We start from the raw sequence: 16,984 nt of genomic DNA, 5'->3' as shown, positions 1-16,984 counted from the left end.
GTGCTTCGGTGCCCCAGTCCCCATTGCCAGAGCACAAAGTTCCAGCTGAAGGATGGAATTTTATCCATTTTATTTCATTTAAATGAACTCAGTGACTGCTCAGGATGGGGCTGGGGTGGAATTCCCAGAGCAGCTGGGGCTGCCCCTGGATCCCTGGAATGTTCCAGGCCGGGTTGGACAGTGGGGCTTGGGGCACCCTGGGACAGTGGAAGGTGTCCCTGCCATGGCAGGGGTGGCACTGGGTCCTTAAAGCCCCTTCCCACCCAAACCAGGCTGGGATCCCATCATTTGTAACCCAAAGGAACTGCAAGGTCCCAAGGAACTGGTGACATCCCAGCCCCAAAGCTGCACAAGCCCTCATGGAGAACAAACCCATGTGTCCCATAAAAGCTTTCTGTACCACTTTACCCTCAGCTTGGCTCCAGGATCAATGTGGAATTCCTCCTCCTGTTTCCAAGCTCAGCACCAGGTGTTGCTGTTATCCCCAGCAGGAATGGCAAAGGGAAATAAATCACATTATTTGTCCTGGGCCATTATTCCAGGGAAATATATCAGATTATTTGTCCTGTGCCATTATTGCAGGAACAGCTCCCCGGGGAGTCAGTGCATAATGGGATCTCAAAGAGAAAAAGAGCTCCATTGTCATGGAGAACACCCCAGGGAGGAGGGGATTGAGGGGATTTCAGTGGCCACAGGCACAAGGTTTAAACTCAGACATTATAATGTAAGTTCTCAGACACATGAGTAAGAGTATAAACTCAGCTTTTAATGAAGAGTTTGGAAATCACTGGAAATTCTGGGAAATTCTGAGATTTCAAACCAGGTTTCCATTCAGTATGAGGTTAAGCATCACAGTAGTGTCTTCATTTCTCAGAGATTTTTGATGCATCATGTTATGCAAAAGAACTTTAGAAAAAAGAGAAGAATACTCTATCCCATGATTTCTCATTAGTTAAGATCATATGCAGGGTATAGAATGCAATTAGATGTGTTTATTAATTATTGGGGTGTTGTTGTGTGTCCTGGGACGAGGTGAGAGATGAGAATTGACTCCAAGTTCTCAAAAGGATGATTATTATATCATATCAACATATCATATCATATCATACTAAAACTATACTAAAAAAGAGAAAGGATACATGTACATCAGAAAGCTAAACAAGAATGAATAATAAAAACCCGTGACAGACCAGAGTCCTGACACAGCTGGACTGGAATTGGTCATTATTTAAAAACAATTCACATGGAACCAATCAAAGATGCACCTGTTGGTGAGCAACCTCCAGAGCACATTCCAAGCAATCAGATAATTATTGTTTACATTTCTTTTTTGAGGCTTCTCAGGAGAAAAATCCTGGCAAATGGATTTATCAGAAAATACCACAATTAGAGACATTCATTGAAGTGGAAAAAAAGCAGGAGAATCCTAAAAAGAAGGGCTAAGGTGGTTGTGTATCTCAAAGGGGACTACAAAATAATAAAAATAAAACTTTCCTGTGTGTCCTGTCCCAGCTGTGGCACACCCAGGTGTCCCCAGTCCCAAGGGACAGATGGGAGGGCAGGAGATGCTGCAGGGAAAAGAAAGGATTCTGCTTTTAGTGGGAGTATTGAGGGGGAGTTCTGGAGGGTGATCCATGGCCTGGCAGATTCCCAGCTCTGATTCCCACTTATCTGGAGCCTCCTGACTCCCATCAGCTCCTGGCACTGGGGAATTGATGATGGCAAAGGGGAGATGGGAACATGTTCATTCCCAGATTTTACAGCTGATACAAGAACATAGGGGCAAATCCTCCCTTCATTCCCAGATTTACAGCTGGGCATGGAGCAAATACTCCCTTCATTCCCAGATTTTACACCTGGTACAGAAATCCTCCCTTCATTCCCAGATTTACAGGTGGTACAGGAACATTGGGGCAAATCCTCCCTTCACTCCAGATTTTAGAGCTGGTACAGGAACCCAGGGGCAAATCCTCCCTTCATTCCCAGATTTACAGCTGGTACAGGAGTCCTCCCTTCATTCCCAGATTTTCCAGCTGGTACAGGAACACAGGGCCAAATCCTCCCTCATTCCCAGATTTACAGCTGGGCATGGGAACAAATCCTCTCTTCATTCCCAGATTTTACACTGGTACAAGAACAGGGGGCAAATCCTCTCTTCATTCCAGATTTTACAGCTGGGCATGGGAACACAGGGCCAAATCCTCCATTCCCAGATTTTACACCAGGTACAGGAACATGGGAGCAAATCCTCCCTTCATTCCCAGATGTCACAGATGGGTATGGGAACACAGGGGCAAATCCTCCCTTCATTCCCAGATTTTAGAGCTGGTACAGAAATCCTCCCTTCATTCTCACATTTTCCAGCTGGTACAGGAGCACAGAGCTATATCCTCCCTTCATTCCCAGATTTTACAGCTGGGTATGGGAACAAATCCTCCCTTCATTCCCAGATTTTAGAGTTGGAACACAGGGGCAAATCCTCCCTTCATTCCACATTTTCCAGCTGGGTATGGGAACAAATCCTCCCTTCATTCCCAGATTTTACAGCTGGGTATGGGAACAAATCCTCCCTTCATTCCCAGATTTTACAGCTGGGTATGGGAACAAAGCCTCCCTTCATTCCCAGATTTTACAGCTGTGTATAGGAACAAATCCTCCCTTCATTCCCAGATTTTACAGCTGGGTATGGGAACAAATCCTCCCTTCATTCCCAGATTTTACAGCTGGGTATGGGAACAAATCCTCCCTTCATTCCCAGATTTTACAGCTGTGTATAGGAACAAATCCTCCCTTCATTCCCAGATTTTACAGCTGGGTATGGGAACAAAGCCTCCCTTCATTCCCAGATTTTACAGGTGGTACAGAAATCCTCCCCTCATTCCAGATTTTACAGCTGAGCATGGGAACATGGGGCCAAATCCTCCATTCCCAGACTTTACTCCTGGTACAAGATCATGGAATCAAATCCTCCCTTCATTCCCAGATTTTACAGCTGGGTATGGGAACAAATCCTCCCTTCATTCTCAGATTTTACACTGGTACATGAACACAGGAGCAAATCCTCCCTTCATTCCCAGATTTACAGCTGGTACAGAAATTCTCCCTTCATTCCCAGATTTTACAGCTGGGCATGGGAACAAATCCTTCCTTAAAGCATCTTGTTCCCAAAATAAAGGACTAAATTTAAAAAATAAAAATAAAATTAAAAAAAAGCCACACTGAGAAGTTGCTAAAAGCCACAAATTCCAGCAGGAGGGAGCTGCCCAAAAGCAGGGAGCAGGAAGGGTTTGATGGGAGCATTTCCAGTCAAGCTTTCTCAATTCTCTAGGGAGCTTTTTCACCTCCAGGGAAATTGTTTTAAAATATCAACTCCAAAGAGGAGATAGCCTTGGGAAGGGAAAACTCTTGGAGAAAATCGTGGAGAATCATTCAGCCCATTACCCACAGCTCAGGGAAGCTCCATGTGCTCATCCAGCCACATCCAAGGGCTGGGAAAGGAGGAGAGAGGGGGAGAGAGGAGTTCTGACTATTGGTGTATCCAATATTTTGGGGGGAAAATAAAGAGAGGGAACAAAAGAGAGGGAACAAAATGTCATCCTGGTGCCTTCTACACCTGGAACAAAGCCCTTTTCCTCAGAGTGGGGAGGGAATGGATTCAAACATCCCCAGGAACACTCAGGAAACAAATCCTGACAAGGTCTTTGTGCCAGGGCAGAGCCACTCCAAACATCCCTCCTGGAGGGAGGAATGTTTTCCTGCTGCAGTTTTGTTCCTCCAGGGCTTTTCCCACCCAGGAGCTCCCTTCCTTTTGCCTTCCCATGGGATTCCATGAAGGAAAAAAGCAGCGATTTGGAATAATAATAATAAAAAATCTTTGCCAGGCATCAGAGGAGCCAAAGGCTGGAGAATGCAGGGAAGCATTAAAAGGGTAAAAAGGGCAGATTTTGGTGTGGTATTGGGAGGGAATTGAGATGGGAAAGGTGCCCTGGATCCCTGGCAGTGCCCAAGGCCAGACTGGATGGGTTGGAGCAGCCTGGGACAGGGAAGGTGTCCCTGCCATGGCAGGGGTGGCTCTGGGTTGGCTTTGAGGTCCCTTCCACCCAAACCACTCCATGATTCTATGAAAGTCCTGAGGACTGGAAAGGGAGAGGGAGCAGCTCCCATGGGCTGGGTCCTGGCAGGAGAGAGGCCAGGACTGACCTGAGCCAGATCCTGAACGTTGTCCCAGCCTGGGCCTGGAATGCTCCTGCTGTACCTGGGGAAACTGAGGCACACTGAGGAATCATTTCCCATTTTTTCCCAGTGTCTTCCCTTTCCCTGTGTCTCAGGGTCAGATCCAACAGGGATTGAGCAGAGTGAGCAGAGTCCTATGAGCCCAGGAGCCCTGAGGGTGATCCCAGGTCCCGCCAGGCTGGATGGACTGGGAATGGAACTGGGAATGGAAATGGGGATAGGACTGGGAATGGGAATGGAAATGGGACTAGAAATGGAAATGGGACTGGAAATGGAAATGGGACTGGGAATGTCCTGCTGCTCCTGCAGGTGCCACCCCAGGGTCACTGAGGCTGGGAAAGGTCACAGAGTCCAACCTTGGACCAAATCTCACCGTTCCCCTAAAAACTCATCCCTGGGTTTAACCTTGGTCCCAGCTCTGGATCCACAGGATGGGAGCCAGGAACCCCCAAAGCTCCTCAGGAAGGGCAGGGGGGCCTTTCCAGAGGCACCTGGAGGTCACAGGGATCACCCAGGCTGGAACAGAGCCCACACCAGGAGCAATCCTGGTCCCTGCTGGTGCTGGCTATCCAGGAACAGCCTGTACAGGGAATTTTGGCCAGATACAAACCCAGACAATTCCCTGACTGTGCCAGCTCAGCCCCTGCTCTGCTCCCTGCACAGCTCCAGTGCCATTCCAAGGCTACTGAGAGCCAAATCCTGCTTCTCATCCCTGAAAAACCAGCCTGAAACTGCCCTGAAATCCAAGAAAACCCCAGATTTCCTCTGCTGGCAGCAGGAGCAGAATCCAGCCCGAAACATTCCAAGTTTCCTGGTGTTGTTTGTGGGTTTTTATAAAAATCAATGTCATTTACAATTACATAACTGCAAAAAAGCAGCTGAAAAACTTCAGGATGGAGCTTCTATTTTATCCAACCTTTTCTCCATTAATCTTCCCACACAACTGCTGTCACCATTAGGCTGCCAAAGGAAAATTTGTTGGATCCTTTCAGTTTGGCAGCTCCTCAGGTGGCACTTACCTGCTCTGCTCCCAGCCTGTCCTGCTTCCCCAGATCCCTGTGGATGCCCCTGGGCCTGAGATGACAGGGACAGCAGTGGGACAGACCTTCAGCACCCACCCTGCAGCCTCCAGCCCTGGGAATCCACAGGAAGGGGGTAAAAATTCCCAAATTCTCTGGTGTGTGGAGTTTGCAGCCACCTGGGATCCCACACTGGAGCTGGCCTGACTGAGCCCTGCTGGGATCACTGGCAGCATTCCCACAGAATCTGCAAGGAACTGGAGCAGCTTTGGGGCTGTCAGATTGGATCCTTTGAAGGGATTTTTGACAGGAATTGAAGCTTTTTTTTGACGGAGAGGGGGAGGTTTTGCTGTGAGCAGAAAGGGGCTGCTTCCCTCAGGAGGAGCTCTGGATTCTTCCCCGTTTCTGCAGAGTCTGGGAGCTCACAGGGAGCAGCATCAGGTCATGTTTGTGCTTCCAGCCTCATCCCACAGGTGCTGCAGGGGTTTTTACAGTAATTGCATTAATTGATTTCCTCCAAGGTGAGCCCCGTGCTTGGCAAGGATAAGCTGGGACGGGAACACCCCAAACCTTGGGGTCCTGTGATGTTGTGAGGGTCCCCAGGACAAGGTGAGAGATGAGACTTTGACCCCATATTCTCAGAAGGGTGATTTATTTAATTTTATGAATTTTATGAAGGCTGATTTATTTTAATTTAATTTAATTTTAATTTTATGATATATTTTAAAATGCTATTATAAAGAAAGAGAAAGGATACATCAGAAGCTTAACAAGAATGAATAATAAAAAACTCGTCACTGACTCAGAGTCCAACACAGCTGGACTGTGATTGGTCATTAATTGAAAACAATTCACATGGAACCAATCAAACATTCACCTGTTGGTAACAATGTCCAAGCCACATTTCAAAGCAGCAAACAGGAGCAGCAATCAGATAATTATTGTTTTCATTCCTCTCTAAGGCTTCTCAGCTTCCCAGGAGAAAATCCTGGGCAAAGAGGATTTTTCAGGATGTATCATGGTGACAGGGCCCCTCCTGTCCCGACAGCCCTCAGCTCTGGGTGCCACCTCTGGAATCATCTCCAGCCCTGCTGCTCCATCCCTGGCCATGTCCCAGGCCAGCTTGGAGGGGTTGGAGCACCCTGGGATGGTGGGAGGGGTTCCCAGGCTGGGAACAGGAGGGGCTTTAGGGTCCCTCCCAACCCCAACCATTCCAGGATTCCACCATTCCCCACATGGGGTGTCTCGGTTTGGAAAGCCAGGTTTCTGCTGAGGAAGGCAGGAGCGTCCCCTGAAATGGAAAATGCAAACTCCCTCCCTCTGAATTGCTATAAATTTGAAATTAAGGGCAAAAAATATGGGAGCAGGAAATAACAGCTCTTTATTAGGGAAGAAAATAAAAGGATGAAATAAACAATGCAGTACACTAGAACAGCACTGCCAGAGTCAGAACCCAACCTGACACCCTGTGGGTCAGGGTGTTGGCAGCAGTCCCATTGGAATTGTGGCTCAGCCCTCCTGCAGTGTCAGGGCTGGTTCTGCTGGAGCAGGGATCCTGTAGAAAGGTGCAGTCTCTGCCTCTGAGGATCCAGTGCAAGAGGCAGCTGCTGTTCCTCTGGGAATCCAGTGGAGAAGCCGTGCTGGTGTTCCAGAATCTCCAGATTATATCCAGGTAGGAATGCTTGGCTCCTCCCTCTGGGCTCACATCTCCCCATGGGATGCTGTAGCTCTTATCAGTCATGCAGGGACACTCAATAGATGTTATCAGCAGGTGTCTCCCCAGCTGTGGAAGAGATAAGGAAATCTGCCCACTGAACAGAACTGCCATACAGATGGTAAATAGAATCCATCTTGCCTTGCAATCTGTGACATGGGGCCAATCACTCCAACCCCTAAATGGGAATTTCTGCAGCAGCAAATTTCCCTGTAATTCCTGTGCCACAAATCCCAGGATTTGGGAATGAGGAGGTTTCAGTGGCAGTTCTGGGGCTGACCCAGGAACCACTCCAGGGCTGTTCAATCCCAAAAATTCCAGCCCAAACCTCCAAGTGGAGACTCCAGTCCAGCCCAGGAGTTCCACATTTGTTTTCCAGCAGATTCAGGGAACAAAAGAACTTCCAAGCATGATCCTGGTGCTGTGGGATCAGAGGCTGGTGTGGAGGTGACCCTTCCTTTAATCCTTCAGGATCTGAAACCTCATTTTCCCACTTCCCTCCTGCTGCCATAGGAGCAGGGATGTGGCAGCCTCTTGGATTGGAAACATCTCCAGGTTTGAGAAGAAAGGGCTTTTTCCCTTTTTCCACCTGGAAAGGGCTTTTCCCCTTTTCTCCTCCTGCCAAGAGAGCCCTCAAATCCCTTGGAATGACAAGGAACAAACCTCAACTTAAGGAATTTCTCCCTGAACTTGGTTTCGAGGCCAAACTCCCTGAGAGAGAGAATTTTCCATCCTCTCCAAACACAGAGCAGTACTCCTCTGGATTTGCCAGGTCCAGTGAATTTAAAGGGAGGGAAAAAGGTTCAGGAAGGGGGGGCGGAATTAGCAGGGAATTGTCTCTCCAGGTACAGGGCAGGACATGGAACATTGAGCATGGCCCTCCAGGGTGTCCCAAGGTGACCCACGGGCTGGGAAGCTCCAGCCTCCTCCTTTCCAGGTGCTGCTCCCCTTGCGAATGTGAAATTTGGGGTCAGGGCAGGTGCAGAGGAGCCTCCAGCCCACTCCAGGCTTATTCCCATGGGGTATCCAGAACAATTCCCCAGGACAGGGAGGATGGGAATTCCCTCCCACATTTCCCCCTGTCACAGCTCACTGCCACATCCAGAGGTGATGGTGCAGGTGTAGGTCCTGCCTAATCCTAAATGAAGGTGCAGGAGGTGCCTAAATCCCAAAGGAAGTTGTAGGTGATGCCTAATCCCAAATAAAAGTGTAGGTGATACCCAATCCAAATGAAGGTGATGCCCAATCCCATATAAATGTGTAGGAGGTACCCAATCTCATATGGATCAGCTCCATCCACATCTCAGGACCAAAGACTTGAGCAAGCCAGGTTTGAACAGCAAAATGGGCTCAGGAAGTTTTTCCATCCCGAGATTCCTCTTTAATTAAAGCAGAACATCTCCAGTGGTGCCAGCCGTGGAGCCTTAGAGTGTGACTGAAGTGCCAAGGGAAGCAGGAGAGCATCACCCCTCCCTGCAGCCCCTCAGCAGCCAAAAGAGGAGCTCCCAGCCAGGAGCTGCCAGCCAATTCCAGCCCTTCAGGAACTGGGGAAAAGGAAAAGGAGAATAAACAGGAACAGAAAACCCCCAGGCTCTGAACTTCAGAGGCTCAGGGGAAAAATTGGAATAATCCGTGTGTCTGAGAGCCAGAAAACAGATAATATTCAATATTCAATACTCAATATTCAATACTCAATATTCAATATTCAATAGTCTATAGGCAATAGTCAATATTCAATAGTCAATACTCAATACTCAATATTCAATACTCAAATCTTCATTGTCTTCCTGAAGCTGGATTCATTTCCCAGCCTCTGGATGTGTCCCATGGATTTCCCTTTCCCTGCACATGTCAGGGCTCCTTTCAAAGCTGTTCTTTTCCCTTTCCCCTTGGTCTGCCTGGATCCAGGATAATTCCAGCAGGGCCAGGGAAGAGGGGAAGTGCCCCAAAAGCTCAGGGATGGGACACCAAGGCCCTCACATGGCTGTGTCCCTGCATTGTCCCCTGGGATTGAGAGACAGGACACAGGGAATGGCAGAGATGGGATATTGGGGGGGAATTCCTCCCTGGGAGGATGGGCTGGGGCTGGGATGGAATTCCCAGAGCAGCTGTGGCTGTCCCTGGATCCCTGGCAGTGTCCAAGGCCAGGTTGGACATTGGGGCTTGGAGCACCTGGGACAGTGGGAGGTGTCCCTGCCATGGCAGGGGTGGCACTGGGTGGGTTTAAGGTCCCTTCCCACCCAAATCATTCCAGGATTCCCTGATTTGATGCTAACATTGATTTGATGCTAATATTTGATGTTACCATCACTGCTGAAATCCCTCCTGGAGGCAAAGCCCATCCAAAGGCCCTGCAGGATCCTGAGGGCCCTGGGCCTGTCCTGAGCCCCAAAAGCTGCACAGGGCCTGTGGCTGGGACCTGCAGTGACAGAGCAAGGGGGAATGGATCCCACTGACAGAGGGGAGATTCTGGTTGAAAATATGGAAAATCCTTCCCTGTGAGGGTGGGCAGGGGCTGGGATGGAATTCCCAGAGCAGCTGGGGCTGCCCCTGCACCCCTGGCAGTGTCCAAGGCCAGGTTGGACACTGGGGTTTGAAGCCCCTGGGACAGGGGAAGGTGCCCCTGCCATGGCAAGGGTGGCACTGGGTGGGTGTAAGGTCCCCTCCCAACCCAAACCATTCCAGGATTCCCTGATTTGATGTTCCCATCGCTCCTCCAGTCCCTCTTGTAGGTTTGCCAAGCCCATCCAAAGGCCCTGCAGGATCCTGAGGTCCCTGGGCCTGTCCTGGGCCCCAAAAGCTGCACAGGGCCTGTGGAGTGGGACCTGGACAGGGCAAGGGGGAATGGATCCCACTGACAGAGGGGAGATTCTGGTTGCAAATATGGAAAACTCCTTCCCTGTGAGGGTGGGGAGGGGCTGGGATGGAATTCCCAGAGCAGCTGTGGCTGCCCCTGCACCCCTGGCAGTGCCCCGGGCCAGGGGTGCCACTGGGGGGGGGGGGGAATTAAGATCCCAAACCATTCTATGACATTTTTTTAATCTCTGCTCAGAGTTTTGGGAGTCCCCATAGATGGAGGGAGGCTGCTGGCCAGCCCTGGGACCACTAAAATCCACAGAGAGCCCTGGAGCAGAGCCGGGCTGGGCCCAGATTGTTTCCCAAAATCCATCTGTCCCCAGAGCCTGTGGGGTAACATCTGTTCCCTGGCAGGTCCAGGGTGCCCCATTCTTGATGGCAAAGAAGGAATTTGATAGGAAGAGGCCACGAGAACTTGGCTGTTTCATTTGCTCCCAAGAATTCCTGTACAAATCCATCCTTCCCAAATCCAGAGGTGTTTCCATTTGTTTCATCTCCTCCCCTCACTTCTTCAGCAGTGATATGGAAAATGGGGGGGAGAAAAGGAGATAATTGGGAGGATGCCAGCTGTGAGCTTAAAATAGATCTAAATCCTTCCTCTTCCCTACCTGCAGAAGGAAAAGAAGGAGGTATTTAAATATCTATCTCTATAAACACATTTATTTATGGATTAGCCTTTTATTGCTTTAAGGAAGGCCAGGAATACCAATTAAAGCAGACCCTGCTAATTAAAGGCAATTCAACAGCCCTGTGGTGTTACAACTGTCCCCAAGGACTGTGGGGTCACACCAGTCCATGTGTGGCACAGGACAGGACCTTCAATCCACAGCTGATCCCAAATTAAACCCCTGGATCAGCCCCGTGTCCCCTCCAAAAGCTGAGAGGAATGAGAATTAAATCCTTTGGGATGTGCAAGGATCCTTTGGGATCAGGGACCCCCACAGGCAGGGTCCACAGCCCAGACAAGATCTGGCTCCTGAAATCTTCCCAATGGATCCTTCTGTGCAAGCCTGGAAAATCCCACTTTATTTCCCTTACCCAGGCTGGGATTCCCAGTGTAATTCCCAAAGGAGCAGCCACACCACACTTGGGCATTTGTTTGATCTCTCCCAGGTTTTTTCCTTTAAACACACACAAGAAAATGAAATATCCAAAATCTCCCTATTTTTTATCTTTTGTTTTGTTTTGGAGCAGGGTTGTGAAATCCTAACGTTTTTACTCCTCTGGTGCTGCTGGGGTGAAGCAGCAGATGCAGAAATCCTGGCACTATTTATGTGCTCCCAACATTTTGGGATGGATGGAATATTTCACCTGCCTGCACTCAAAAAAAACAGCCCCAAACCCCTGCAGCCCCCAAAATCCCCTCCATTCCTTGGGAGAACTTCCCAGCTGGAAGCCCAAGCATTTATTTATTTGCATGAAAAATGAAACAAAGCCAAGGAAAACAACAGCAGCCCCCCTGTGGATGTTTGTGGAGCTCCCCAAGTTCTGCAACCCAGGGTGGGGCTGTCACATCTCTGGGCTCTGAGGCAGCAGGGCTGGCTTTAGGGCCGAGCCGTGGCTTCCATGGAAACCCCAATTTCCAATGTTTTGTGCCTTTGTGCCTCCAGCAGGAATTGATTCTGCAGGGTTGGGCAGAGCAGGGAGTTCTTCCCGAAGGTTTGGGGGCTGCAGAACAGGTTTGAGGCTCATTTTGCCCCGACACCCTGGGATGTGGGGTCACACCTGTCCCCAGATCCTGTGGGGTCACATCTGTTCTGGGGGGGCTCTGGGGTCACGCCTGTCCCAGGAGGGGCTCTGGGGTCACACCTGTCCCCAAGAGCTGTGGGGTCACATCCATCCCCATGTCCCAAAAGTCCAGCCCAGGCAGGGCTCTGCAGGATGGGCACATCCAGCTCACATCCAGCTGTGCCCAGTGGGGCCAGGCTCTGCTCCTGCCCCTGGAGATGGCTCTGTGCTGGCAAAGGGATCCCATTCCCAGCCCAGGGGGACCTGAGAGCCAAAAATCCCCATCTTTGTATTCCAGAGGCTCTGGGAGCACCAAATCCAGCCTAGGAAAGCTGATCAGGGAATCCTGGAATGGTTGGGTTGGGAGGGACCTTAAAGCCCATCCAGTCCCAACCCCTGGGACCCCTCCCACTGGCCCAGGCTGCTCCAAGCTCCATCCAGCCTGGCCTGGGACATTCCAGGGATCCAGGGGCAGCCACAGCCTCTGCAAGAATTCTATTCCAGGGCCTCCCCACCCTCCCAGGGAGGAATTGTTTCCCAAAATCCAAGCCCCATCCTGCCCCATTTGATCCCAGCCCTGTAATTTCTCCCCCTGATTCTGGCCCCTAGAAGCTCAGCAGAGCAGAGGATGCCCCAGAGCTCCTCCATGCCTGGGGCCAACCTCAGGGGAAAAAAACAGGGATAAAACCCAGGATAAATCTGCTGCTCACTCAGCATGAGCTCAGTTCCAGCAGGAACTGCTCAGGAGAGCAAGAGAATAAATCCCAGAAATCCCCTGGGATGCTCCAAGGGACACAGGGCCAGGGAAGGGGGCTGAAATCACCTGGGAGAGGAGTTTGGAGGGGGATCCTGCCTGCCTTTGCTCCCTTCCAGGATAAATACTAATAAATACTACTACTAATAATAAATACTACTACTAATAATAAATACTAATATCCCTTCCAGGATAAATACTAATACTAATAAATACAAATATTAATACTAATACTGACACTATCCAGCAGAACAAAACCAATTTCCTTTCCAGGGGATTTCAAGCTTTTCTTTAATCCTTTTTGTCTTCATCCAGGTCGATGTTTGAGGTGAAAATTAAGTTTCAAAAGAAGCCAAAGGTTTTGTTTGGAACAACTTCCAAAATTTGTCTTCCTGTGCCCTTTCAGGGGCACCCAGGGGATGTTTTGGGTGGGGAATGGTGGGATTCCCCACAATAATTCACTGAATTTGTCAAACTACAGAATCCCCAATCCATTCTCCTCCAGAAGGAGGAAACTCACCCAGCCCAAGGGATAATTTTCAAGTGACTTGTTGGTTAATTAGCAATATTTCTGGATCAGCTCAATTATTTCTTATTGGACTTAATTAGGTCCAATCAGCCTTTGAGCTGCTGTGGCTGCCTGAGGAATCACCCAGGGCTCAGATGCAGGGAATGAGCTGCTTTCCCGAACAACTGCAAACATGGAGAGAATTTCCAGAGGTTGGGCCATGTCCCACCAGGTGATACCTGGGAATTTCATCCTCAGGTTTAGTTTAGCTTTGGAATGTTTTTGTGGGGAACCTTTTGGATTCCAGCTCCAGTTGGCCTTGGCCATCCCACCGCCCTTTGCCAGCTAATGTAGAAAAATTGCTTCCCTCTAATAAATCAAGGAGATATGAGTGGATCATTTGGAGTGGATTTCAGGAAAAGCTGCTTCCCGTGCAAAGCTGCTGCTCTTTCCTTCACAAGCCGCTTTTGCCAGGCTGCATCTGCCCAAAAAACTCCAAAAAACCAAAAAAAAACCAAAGAAAAACCTTTTGGAGAAGAGAAAGAGCTGAAAGTGAGGCCAGTGCAGGGCTGGGCTTTGCCTGCCAGAGAAAGCTGTGCCACAGGGCTGAACGTGGAGAGGGAGGGAACTCGGGAGGATGTTCATGGTCGAGCACCTTTTATTTCCTTGCGTTTGTGGCAATAAATCATGAATAAAACAGCCCCGGCCCACCTGGTGGGGAAGCACTTGGGATGCTGGTTATCCTGAGAGGGAGCCAAGGGGAAAAACTCCCAGTGCTTTCAACAGGCGGCGGGGAAAAACGAGCCGGGATCCGCCGGGAAAACGGCAGGAGAGGCTCCCTGGAGCTGCCAGAGATGCTGCTGGCATGGAGACGGGAACTCGGTTCTGAAGGGTCACGGCCGGTGCTGGGCTGATGGGAAGGATTCGCTGCTCACGAGCACTGCTAAAAAACAGGAAAATGCTCCCGAGCATGGACACGAGCTGGGGAAAAAGCAGCCGAGTTATCTGAGGGCACCTGGCTGCGCTCAGGCAATGTTTGTGCTGCTGCCGCCGCCCCCGCCCTGCAGGGCTCAGGCTCAGCCTCTCGGTCCCGTTTTCCCCCCGTGTTTTAGGAGGACAAGGAGCGGGATTTGGGGCCGGCTGCCCCCCAAGCCGCGGCTGCTGCACGTTCGCAGCTTTGGCACAATAAAAAAAGCAACTCGCCGGGAGAGGCTGGAGAGAAGCAGGCTGTAACGACTCCATCTATTGGGTAAAAATATACGGCTCCAAATGCACAGGGAAAATTAATTCCGAGGGAGAAAAAAAAATATATCAGAGGGGATTCGGAGCAGTTACCGGCACTTACGGCTTAATTGGACACAATTAGAGGAATGTTTCTCTGTACTGTTTGAAAGCAAAATGAAGGTAACGGCAGCCGCTTGCAGAGATCCGAGCTCAGCAATGCCGAGGAGATGCCAATCCACATCCCGAGTTATTCCCGTCGCACGGGGTGTTAAGGGAAAGGGGCTTTTGGTGGTCCGATCAGGGCAGGAGGAGCCCCTGACCCCGAAGGGCTCCTCAGGCTCGTGGTGAGGGGCAGCGAGGGGCGGGGGCGATGCTTCCCGGAACGCGTTTGTTCCTTTCCCGTCCGCTCCATGGAGCCGAGGCGCGGGGAGCAGCGAGCCCGGAGCCCCCCGCAATCCATCCCCCCTCCCCGGATCGCAGTGGCCGCACAGAGCCCGCTGCAAGCCTCGCCTCCGTTACCCCCGGCTTTCCTTGATATTATGTTCTCCCCCGGGGCTGCTGAAAAGCAGAAAAACAAACTCCTGCCGGAGGAGGGAGGAGGCAGCGGGGGGGCCGGGGCCGGCGGCAGCCGGGGGATAACGGGGGGCGGAGGAGGAGGAGGAGAAGGAGGAGGAGGAGCGGGGGGCTACTCCGGGAAAGCAGCAGCGCGATCGGCGCCGAGCATCGCTCCCTCCGCCTCCCGAGCGCCGAGCGGCCGGGACTGGCACCTCGGCAAGCTTCGTCCCGCTCTTCCTCCTCCTTATCCTCCTCCTCCTCCTCCTCCTCCTCCTGCTGCTCGCAGCCCTTGGCCGGGCGCGCCCGGCGGAGCGCTCGGCGATGGCAGCGCGGGGCGGGCGCGGCGCGGGGCGGGCGGGCGCGGGCCGGGGGTAGCGCGGGGGTCCCGCAGCGCTCTCCCCGCCGGGGTCCCGGGGTCCGCGGGCTCGGAGCCCGGCAGGGTCGCGGCGGGGCTCGGTCGGTGCCGGTGCCGGTGTCGGGCGGGGCGCGGCAGCGCGGGATGTGAGCGGCGCGGCCGGGCAGGGACAGGGGCAGCCACAGGGACAGGGGCGGGCGGTGCGGGCGGCGCCGGTGGCCCCGGTGGCCCCGGGCCCGGCATGCCGCGCTGCCGGAACTGCCGCCCGCCGCGCAGCTCGGGGCCGCGGGCCGCCCGCGGGCGCTGCCCCCGCCGCTCGGGGCCGCAGCCGGCGGGGGGCCCGGGGATGGCGCGGCGCTGCTCGCCCTGAGCCCGGCCCGCAGGAGGACGAGCGGCAGGAGGAGGAGGAGGAGGAGGAGGAGGGGAGCGCCCATGGCGCGGGGGCGCCGGGCGCCGGCGCTGCGCACTCGGCTGCACGGGCTGCGCCTCATGTGCTCGGCGCGGGCGGCGCCGGCGCGCCGGGCGCTCTGGGTGCTCGCCTTCTGCACGGCGCTGGGGCTGCTGCTGGCCTGGTCCTCCGACCGCCTGCTGCACTGGCTCGCCTTCCCCTCGCACACCCGCGTGCGCACCGAGTGGAGCCGCCAGCTGCCCTTCCCCGCCGTCACGCTGTGCAACAACAACCCGCTGCGCTTCCCTCGCCTCTCCAAGGGCGACCTGTACTACGCGGGGCACTGGCTGGGGCTGCTGCTGCCCAACCGCACCGCGCGGCCGCTGCTCACCGAGCTGCTGCGCGCCGACGAGGCGCGGCTGCGCTGGTTCGCCAAACTGGCCGATTTCCGCCTCTTTCTGCCGCCCCGCCACTACGAGGGCATCAGCGCCGACTTCATGGACCGCCTGGGCCACCAGCTGGAGGACATGCTGCTGTCCTGCAAGTACCGCGGCGAGCTCTGCGGCCCGCACAACTTCTCCGCGGTGAGTGCGGGCCGGGAGCATCCCCTGCTCTCGGCTCCTGTCCGGGGTCCCCTGGGTCGTGTCGGTCTGGTCCCGGTTCATGTCGGTCCAAGAGCCCTGGCTCGTGTCCATTCTGGTCCCGGTTCATGTCGGTCCAACCTTGGGTAGTGTCGGTTCTGTCCGTGTCCTTGGTTCGAGTCGCTCCAAGAGCCTTGGGGTAGTATCGGTTGTGGTCCGTGCCCCTGATTTGTGTCGGTCCAAGACCCCTAGGTCGTGTTGGTTCTGTTCCCGTTTCGTGTCGGTCCAAGAGATCCCTGGCTCGTGTCGATTCTGGTCCGTGTCCCCGGTTCGTGTCGGTCCAAGACCCCTGGGTCATGTCGGTTCTGTTCCCGGTTCGTGTCGGACCAAGAGACTCCCAGTTGGTGTCGGTTCTGTCCCGTGCCTGCGGCTCCTCTCGGTCCGAGGTATCCCCGGCTCGTATTGGTCCCGGTCCCTGTTCCCCGTTCGTGTCGGTCCAAGGGCACCCCTGGCTGATGTCGCTTTAAGGGACTCTTGGTTGGTGCCGGTTCCGCTCCGTGTCCCCTCCCGGCCCCGCCGCTCGCTGCGCCTTTGCCCGCCGTGCCCGGAGTGCTCCGGGGTCGCAGCGGTCCCGGAGGGTCCCCGTGTGTCCGTCAGGTCTCGGTATGTCCGGCAAATTCTGGAGAGTCCAGTGGGTCCCGCTGTGTCCGGCAGGTTCCGGAGGGTCCAGCAGGTCTCGGTGTGTCCGGCAGCATCCGGCAGGTCCCGCATGGCCGGGAGGTTCCCCCCGGCCCGGGAGCTCCCTGCGGGTCGCTGCCCACCGAGCGCTTTCCCTCTCGCTGGTTTTTGCACCGGCTCCAAGTGATGCTCTCTGGTTTAAGGGGTGACTGTCAGGCGTGTGAGGTGCTGGCTGCTGCCTTGGGTTTTAATGAGAAATAATTAAATTAATGTCGCACCATCCCCGCCGCTGTCTTCCCACGTCCCGCGTTGCTCCCAGCGTAGTCGCACTCAGATTTTTCCCCAGTGCGAGCCGAGGTCCCCCGACCCAGCCCTGCCCATCCCGCCGGGC

At 53.2% G+C, this 16,984-nt stretch overlaps 1 protein-coding gene across 3 annotated transcripts in view; it reads left to right on the top strand.

Annotated features, from left to right (window-relative positions):
- LOC132084120 (acid-sensing ion channel 2) overlaps nt 1–16,984 on the top strand; it is a 487,082-nt gene that overhangs the window by 384,487 nt on the left and 85,611 nt on the right. The window contains exon 1 of one of the 3 annotated variants that reach the window (XM_059489122.1): nt 15,352–15,918. The exons of the other annotated variants lie outside the window; for them this stretch is intronic. Within the exon in view, the coding sequence (XP_059345105.1) occupies nt 15,379–15,918 (540 nt within the window). The 5' untranslated portion in view covers nt 15,352–15,378. Of the gene's footprint in view, nt 1–15,351; nt 15,919–16,984 lie in introns of those variants that run through there. 3 annotated transcript variants of the gene reach the window in all.

Source organism: Ammospiza nelsoni, chromosome 26 (assembly GCF_027579445.1).
Source record: "Ammospiza nelsoni isolate bAmmNel1 chromosome 26, bAmmNel1.pri, whole genome shotgun sequence".
NCBI classification, from domain to species: Eukaryota; Metazoa; Chordata; class Aves; order Passeriformes; family Passerellidae; genus Ammospiza; species Ammospiza nelsoni.
This window is presented reverse-complemented; position numbering and strand designations above follow the sequence as displayed.